The 8,787-nt window shown below is 34.9% G+C and overlaps 2 protein-coding genes across 12 annotated transcripts in view; one reads left to right on the top strand and one right to left on the bottom strand.

Moving 5' to 3' along the window:
* Positions 1 to 3,352, bottom strand: part of LOC100537452 (semaphorin-7A) — a 31,499-nt gene extending 28,147 nt beyond the window's left edge. For all 8 annotated transcript variants that reach the window (XR_015514591.1, XR_015514593.1, XR_015514592.1 and 5 more), the window contains exon 1: positions 3,233 to 3,352. Coding sequence is in view for 3 of the 8 variants with exons in the window: in XM_087292877.1 (XP_087149003.1) it covers positions 3,233 to 3,332 (100 nt within the window). In the remaining 5 variants the exon portion in view is untranslated. The remainder of the gene's footprint in view (positions 1 to 3,232) is intronic.
* Positions 1 to 8,787, top strand: part of LOC101884989 (synaptotagmin-4) — a 64,877-nt gene that overhangs the window by 40,366 nt on the left and 15,724 nt on the right. The gene's annotated exons all lie outside the window — the stretch shown is intronic.

Raw genomic sequence — 8,787 nt, 5'->3', positions numbered from 1 at the left:
TATTCTTCAAGACACTAGTGTTCAGCTTAAAGTGACATGTAAAGGCTTCACTAGGGTAATTAGGGTAAAGTTAGGATAATTAGGCAAGTCATTGTATAACAGTGGTTTGTTCTGGAGACAATCCAATTGCTGAAGGGGCGAATAGTATTGACCCTAACATGAGTTTAAAAAAAAATTAAAACTGCTTTTATTCTAGCCGAAATAAAACAAATAAGACTATTTCCAGAAGAACAAACATTATAGAAAATACTGTGAAGAATTCATGAATCCGTTCAACATCATTTGGGAAATATTTGGGAAAGAATCAACATTTGTATACAACTGTATATTGTCACAATAGTCAGGAGCAGATGAGAGACGGATCCAAATGCAGAACTAAAGCATATCTTTAATATAACAGAAACAAACACAAACATTCACACACAAACAAGAAACGAGAAGCGGGAACGGAAGCAAAAGAGCTGAAATGTACAAAGGCCAATTGTGAGTGAGTAATAAGGGGTGGAGATGAGACTTAATCCAAACTAATGAGATAACGAGGAGCTAGACAAGACAAATGAGCTAACAATGTGACGCTGTGACACGTTACCTGATAGAATCAAAAGAGCAAAGAGTCGTCAGATAGAGACAAGATTAACTAAACATCACTTTTAACAACTATAGTGAGATGAGATCCTGTGGGACATCCTTTATTAACTGTCCGACGTGCACTGCTCTCTGGGGTTTTGTGCTCAAAGCACCTGCTGACTGCTGGAGCTCAGACGTGCGCATATGCTGCAGTGAGTGTGTGTGTGTGTGTGTGTATGGTCACGTGATGTGCGTTTTCAGCAGTATAGTGTGGATGGAGATATTGTCAGAAATGCTAGATGAAACGGCAATGTGGACGTGGATTGTTTTCTTTGTAAAATGGCATTTTAAAACTTAGAGGTATTAGTGTGTGTGTGTGTGTGTGTGTGTGTGTGTGTGTGTGTGTGTGTGTGTGTGTGTGTGTGTGTGTGTGTGTGTGTGTGTGTGTGTGTGTGTGTGTGTGTGTGTGTGTGTGTGTGTGTGTGTGTGTGTGTGTGTGTGTGCGAGTGGGTTGCTGCTGCAATGGGGAGAGGTAGAGGATTGCGATGCCGGCCTAGCATCGTGATGTCTATCAGCCATCGGCAATGGAAGATTGCATCGTCTGTCGACCAAACAACCCCACACGATCTTCTTCAAATTTATAATATAGTTTGTTCAGATGTTTAGCATTGATTATCTGACCATTTTAGGCTAAACCTGTTTTGTAAAATGCACATTTTATGTATTATAACAGATATATTTATTGTTTTATAATATTCATATAAACATAAAGGCACAGTGTTTTCGTTTAATTAAACTCTGTGACGTTATATTGAGCTACAGTCTGCCATCTGTCTTCTTTAAAACGAGACTAAGCGTAAACCGATGCACCAAAGCACTGAAGATTGACATTCATTCAAGTTGAACATGTCGTTTTCATCATGTCCATGTTCAAACAGTGAAGGCGATGATTAGGAGGGTAAAACCTTTAGCTAATCAAGGTTATTTGTAATATAAATTCAGCTACACAAACAGAGCTGTATTGTAACGTGTTAACAGCACATCCCCGTCATCATATCTATATCACTGGACATTTATGGCACAAAGCAGATAAGAAAATGAGTGGTTAGTGGCGGTTGGAGATACAGTTCTTTAAAATACATGAGAAAGCATTTGACTGTATGTATAAATGACTCTTAAAGAGGTTTCTCATACTGTAATGAGTTTCATATTAATCTGAATATAAAAAATGTTTACTTTTATGACATTTTAAACATTTTTTAATAAATACAAGTTGTTTTATCATCACAAATGACATTTTCACATCAGGATATGAGCAAAATATTAATAAAACATCAAAGTTTTTTACTTGACAGCACATATGAGAAAACATTATTGTTATTTATTGTACATATACAGTGATTTTGAATCATACGATGGTAAAATGTACTGTATATATTACAATATTGACAGCTCCTTATTAATGAATGCTCCAGCATCCTGTATTATTAACTATAGTGATGAACTGTATATATACTGTTATATAGCCTAGTTTTTACTTTAGTAAACTGTGGTGTAGTGTACGACAATATACCCTATAGATGCAAAACAATACACTGTTAACAATGTTTGTAAATTACACAGTATTTAACTGTAATATAAACGGTATTTACTTGTAGTTTTATCATCAAAATGAACATTTCATTTTAGGGTATTAGAAAAATATTAATAACACATCTATGTGTAACCTGTATCACCACACATGATAGTACTATACACTGTATGTGTAGTATATTGTATACATTACAGTATTGTTAATGAATGTTCAAGCGTACTGTAACTATAGTGATAAACTGTTATAAATACTTCTGTACCATAGTTTTTACTATAGTACACTGTGGTGTGGTGTACTATAATATACCCTATAGATGCAGAACAATACACTGTTAATGATTTTTGTAAATTACACATTGTTTAACTGTAATATAAACTGTATTTTACTTGTAGTTTTATCATCAAAATGTACATTTCATTTCAGGATATGAGCAAAATATTAATAACACATTTATGTTTGTAACCTGTATCACCACACTTGAAACTAATTTATTGTAAATATAGTGTTTCTGAATGATAATACAGTGTTTTGTATTGTATATCCTAAAGTTTTTACACCTCCATATACTTTATATTTATTTATCTATTTATATTATAAATACACTACCCTTTAATTTTTACTACAGTAAACTGTGGTGTAGTGTATATACCCAATAATTACAGAACAACACACTGTTAACGATGTTTGTAAATTACACAGTATTTAACTGTAATATAAACTGTATTTTACTTGTTGATTTATCATCAAAATGTACTTTTCATTTCAGGATATGAGCAAAATATTAATATAGTGTTTTTGAAGCACGCTATAGTAAAGTGCACTATATTTTACAGTGTCCACAACTAATGGATGCTATAATAAATACTGTAGTATACTTTAGTTTTACTACAGTAAACTGTGGTGTATTAGTGTATAATATACCATATAGTTGTAGAAAAATACAGTATTGGAGTGTTACCATAGCAACTATCAAATTACAACCGCAGATTAATTTAACATTACTGTAGATTTGTCTGTAAATGATTGTGACACTAAAACATCAAATGCAGAATAAATATTAACCTAACTTACCTTCATTTTTCACCGTGACTCGAGCATTATGATGTATTTTTGAGGCACACGCGTATGAAGTCCACATGAGGAGCAGAAACATACAACTGTTCACATTCATGTTCAGACCGATCTGAGAACAGCACTTCCTCACTGTGTGTGTGTGTGTGTGTGTGTGTGTGTGTGTGTGTGTGTGTGTGTGTGTGTGTGTGTGTGTGTGTGTGTGTGTGTGTGTGTGTTTTATACAGGCGGAGCTCAATGAGGACATCAATTCTGTGTAAATAGACCTCAAAAATGCTTGGTCATTTTAACCAAATGAGGGGTGTAATACTGACTACTGTTTTTTTTTATTATTATTAAATGAGTATGACCAAATTTAACCCAATGTTTGAGTTTGTCCATATTTTACCAAATTTATTCAAAAATAACCCAGCATTTCTTAGTGTACTGAATTAGAAATCACATTGTTTTTCATATTCATTCATTCATTCATTCATTCATTTTCTTTTCTGCTTAGTCCCTTTAATAATCAGGGGTTGCCTCAGCGGAATGAACCGCCAACTTATCCAGCATATGTTTCAGTGATATGTTATATGCACACTGATTAAATTCACAATAATCTCTATGTGAAGCTGCTTTGACACAATCTCAATTGTAAAAGCGCTACACAAATAAAGGTGAGTTGAACTTAATTGAATGTTGTACACAGCGGATGCCCTTCCAGCTGCAACCCAGTACTGGGAAACACCCATACACTCCTATTCACACACACACACACACTCATACACTATGACCAATTTAGTTAATCAATTCCCCTATAGAGCATGTTTGTGGACTGTAGGCAAAAGCAGAGGCTCAAACCAGCATCCTTCTTGCTGTGAGTTAACAGTGCTACCACTGTGCCACCGTGCCGCCCCTCTTCCACATTCAATTACAATTCATTCATTCATTTTCTTTTTCAGCTTAGTCCCTTTATTATTCTGGGGTCACCACAGTGGAATGAACCTCCAACTTATCCAGCATATGTTTTATGCGGCGGATGCCCTTTTAGCTGCAACACATCACTGAGAAACACCCATGCACACTCATACACTATTGACAATTTAGCTTACCCGAGTCACCTGTACCACATGTGTTTGGACTGTGGGGGAAAACCCGTGCCAACACGGGAGTACAAAACTCCACACAGAAACGCCAACTGACCCAGCCGGGAGTCGAACCAGCGACCTTCTTGCTGTGAGACCACAGTGCTACCCACTGTGCCACCGCGCCACCCCTCTTCCATATTCAGTTACAATTATAATGTGTTATTACTATAGGTAAAACTACAGAGTTGTACATCTCTCACAGATCTCTCTCATACATTTTTCTACAATAACATATCTGTGCTCATACATCAGATTAGTCAGTAACAAAGACAAAACTAATGGACTAATCTAACAAAAAAATAATAATCTTCAGTTATTATATTCTCTAAAAAGCAATTATAACAGTAAATACTGATGAAAAATATTATAATTGTCCTTTCATTCTAATTATTTACCATTTAAATGAGCTATAAAAGATTATAATCCAACAATTATACACCCAAATACTCTGGGGAACGTATTATAATTAAAAACAAACAGGAGAAACGTAAAAAAATATATAGAATTTGGCTGAAATTTTGAAGTTTGAAATACTTTTAATTAATTAATTTATTTTTTGCACTACAAATACATAGTTTAATTATTAAAAACCTAATTATTTTGGTTAAGTTTGTTTGGTTTGGATCTTATTTTCATTTGATCAGATCATATTAGTTCCACATACTCCCCCTGTGGGTCATCGTGCATCATTTCAATTTCATAAGCACTTTGCACTGTAAATATAAAACAAAAACGCATACAGATGAAGTCAGAATTATTCGCCCCTTGTTTATTTTCCCACTAATTTCTGTTTAACAGTGAGAAGATTTTTCAGCACATTTCTAATCATAATAGTGTTAATAACTCATCTCTAATAACTGATTTATTTTCTCTTTGCCATGATGACAGTATATAATATTAGACTAGATATTTAACCTTAACTAGGTTAATTAGGCAGGTTAGGGTAATTAGGCTAGTCATTGTATAACGATGGTTTGTTCTGTAGACTATCTGAAAAATATATTGCTTTAGGGGGCTAATAATATTGACCTTAAAATGGTGTTTAAAAAATTAAAAACTGCTTTTATTCTAGCCGAAATAAAACAAATAAGACTTTCTCCAGAAGAACAAATATTATCAGACATACTGTCAACATATTTAAATATTTAAAAAAGAAAAAAAATTCTGAGGGGGCGAATAATTCTGACTTCAACTGTATTTGTATTAAAACAAGTATAAAATTCATTGGGAAAATATATACAGTTTAATTGGGTGAGCGGAGGGCCATGTGAGATATATGTCTTTGAAAACTGGTGATAGGTTAAGGCAAAGGAGTCGTAAAAGAGCACAAGAGAGGACTTGGAGATCAAGGCAGAAGCATCTGTAAATAGAGCTAGAAAAGGTCATGTGTGTTTGAAGAGAAACACATACTGTATGGAATAGAAGGGTGCAGTTTAGATGTTTGAAAACATGAACCAGACATGAAAAGTCAACTATGTGTGTTAAAACAGTGATGAACACATTGGATCTGTCCATTATGAGCGCCAACATGTAGAGGGGGCTTTAAATTGGGGTCGTAAAGGAGTAGGAGTTGGGAGAGGCCTGTTGAACCAGGAACCTATGAAAGGTGGGAGGAAACAAAGATCAGGGGTATAGCAGTTTATGGGACATCGGATTTGTCCGCGGGGAGAGACTGAGATGGCTGTCTCTGCTTTTTTGGAAAATATTCCAATAACGTAAATTCTTCTGATATTCATAACCTCCAGACTAAGATTGATTCATTAAGAGAAAAGCCGAAAACCAGGACAGTAGATGGAAAATCCTGAAACTTTTACTGTTGTTTTAAATCACATTTTTAACATGTCTATGAGTAAAGGGAAAGAAGAACTGTATTGATTTGTTTATGAATAAGGTAGTTATTCTGGGTTTCTCCAGACCAGGATTGAAAACCACCGCCTGCTGTTGTTTACCAAGACTTTAGGACAAAAAAAAAGTCAAACCACAGTAGTCTTGTGTAGGAACTGGTCTGTGGCTTTTGTAATGGTTTGATTGCACAATTTTTAAATGCGCTATAGTCATATATTCACAAGCTGCATGTGTGTTTTGGGGTCTGTTCTTCGTACCTCGCTTAATGATCTAAGATGATTTGGCAGATCCTGGATCTGTTCATCTTGATAACTGATCTCTGGCTAATTTGGTTCTTCAAACAAGTTCGCGAATCAGATTAGAATGTCTGGATTAACTGATCTGAGATCGCTGCGTGTGTTGTAAAGGACAGATCTATCCATCCTCGAAATCATGATCAGCAATGCAATGATTGGCTGACGGCACAGCAGCGTAATGACATCATCTGATTAATATTCAATTATCCATGTGAGCAAAATTACATCAAATTAGCAGTAAACGGCTTGTTAAATATGACACACAATAACCTTCCACATGTGTTGTGAGCTGCAGGCTTTACACTTTCATGTGTCAAGAGTATTCATCATGTATTTAAATGCAAATCAATGTATTTAGTTCTACATTTAGAAAAGATTTTCTGTATTATAGTCGCCGTTTTCTAATCGGTGTAAAGAATAACTGGTTATTTACAAAAGCATTTTGATATTGGTAAAGGCGTCTGCAACTTTTGTGAAGCATCAAATCACCGTCATATTAACTGTCAAAACATGTTTATGACTGCATTAATGTATTATTGCTTTTAAAAAGTCACATATTGTGCATGTTACAAAATTTGTACTAAAGCGATCTAAAAAGTTCATATCAATAAGTTTTCTCTTTGCACCAGGTGGCAGTCTTTGTACTTTCATTTTGAGGGTGCAGATTGCATAAGTTTTATTATGTATAACTTTATTTATTTTATTAATAACTATAACTTTATATATATAGTTTAAAAAAAAATTATATTTTCCCAAGTGTATATAACTTTTACTGTAAGAAAATATCAGAATTCGGAACATACTTTCTGTATTATCTTTGCTTGAACTGAGCCGATCTAATCCTGTTTATATGAATTGAACCTGCTCCCGATCAAGTTTGACCTAGCAGATCTGTTGCCATGACAACAACTCTCGGATCAGCTTTGAAGAACGAAACGATCCTGGATCGTGTCAAATCGTCAATATCCAAATCCAGCTAACTGAGTAATCCACGTACGAAGAACGGACCCCTGGTCTAGTTCAGACATTTAACAAGCGAACTGCAGACTTCTGAAGCACACACTGCTGTAAAATGTGCTTTTGCTCTGTGTTTGTCTTGTTTTCCGGGACGGATTGAATCAAGAATAAGTGTTACAGTGTTTTCCAGCTGCTTACACACGTTTTCAAAGCAGTGTCTCCTTTTTTCAAGACTCTACACACAATTCATTCTCAATCGACTTTAAAAAGCATGCGCACCTGAGATGCTACATTTAGCCGACTTTAAGCATATATTTAACAGAAGATGCACATTTTTTATGCAAACTCCAAAAAACATATTTAGTTTTATGCAATTTATTTAGATTGATTTATTATCATGTGGAAAATGCATAGAAGGAGACCACGGATAGTTGTAACAGGGAAGTTAAACACACATGCTCATAATAGTCCTCATTGAACACACACTGAAAAAGAAATTGCATGTTAAATTAATTTGCAGCTTGTGTTTTTATTTATTTATTTCTTTATTTGTGGAGAGGGGGTATTCGGGTGTGTTAGTTTCTTATTGGTTTACCATTCTGTCCATCATCATTATGACGTTTTCGGTTCCACCAATCCCAGGACGAGCCATAAGGATTTAAAGCCCTGACAGACCAGTGTGTGGTGTGCGCTCTGCCTCGGCGTATCATTTGTGCTCCACGCAATATGTTTGTGCAATGCTTCGTCTATTCAATGATTTGTTATCTCAGTTTACTGTAGTAATTCGAGTTTGCTTGCTGAACTTCGTTGGCTTTAAGTAACATAAAGTGATGGTTGTTGTGTGATTCTAAACTAAGCTTTGACCGTCTTATCCGGCTTGTTTTAGTTTAGATTGATGTTTTGTTAGATTAGTTTGTGTGTTTTGCCACCTGTGTACTTTGAGTTTTGTAGTTTAATTAGTTTAGTTCGATGTCGTATGCACTGAAGGTCTCTGTTTTTATTTGTGTTTCTTATTGACGCCTAGTTTAGACTTTAGGTTTAAGTTTTGTTTTGTTAATTTCTTTTATTTGGCTTACACTCGTTGTTTTTGTTTAAAGATAGTAATTATAAATGTTTATTTCTTTTTTCCCCCATTTATTATTGTTACAACTATTGAGTAAAAAGCTTAAATAAGAGAATTGATTCTGGCCTCATTCTTGATCTGTCGCACACATTACACCTGTCTCACCTAAATGTTACAGCATCCCACTTTAACATCTTAAACACGTAACAAGGTGGTTCAAAAGACCCGACCCTGACTCTGACAAAGGTCCAGGATTTATTTTTCAGG

This window comes from Danio rerio, chromosome 18, assembly GCF_052040795.2.
Source record: "Danio rerio strain M-AB ecotype USA chromosome 18, GRCz13ab, whole genome shotgun sequence".
NCBI classification, from domain to species: Eukaryota; Metazoa; Chordata; class Actinopteri; order Cypriniformes; family Danionidae; genus Danio; species Danio rerio.
The sequence above is the reverse complement of the archived record's forward strand: the minus strand, read 5'-3'. Positions and strand labels throughout refer to the sequence as shown.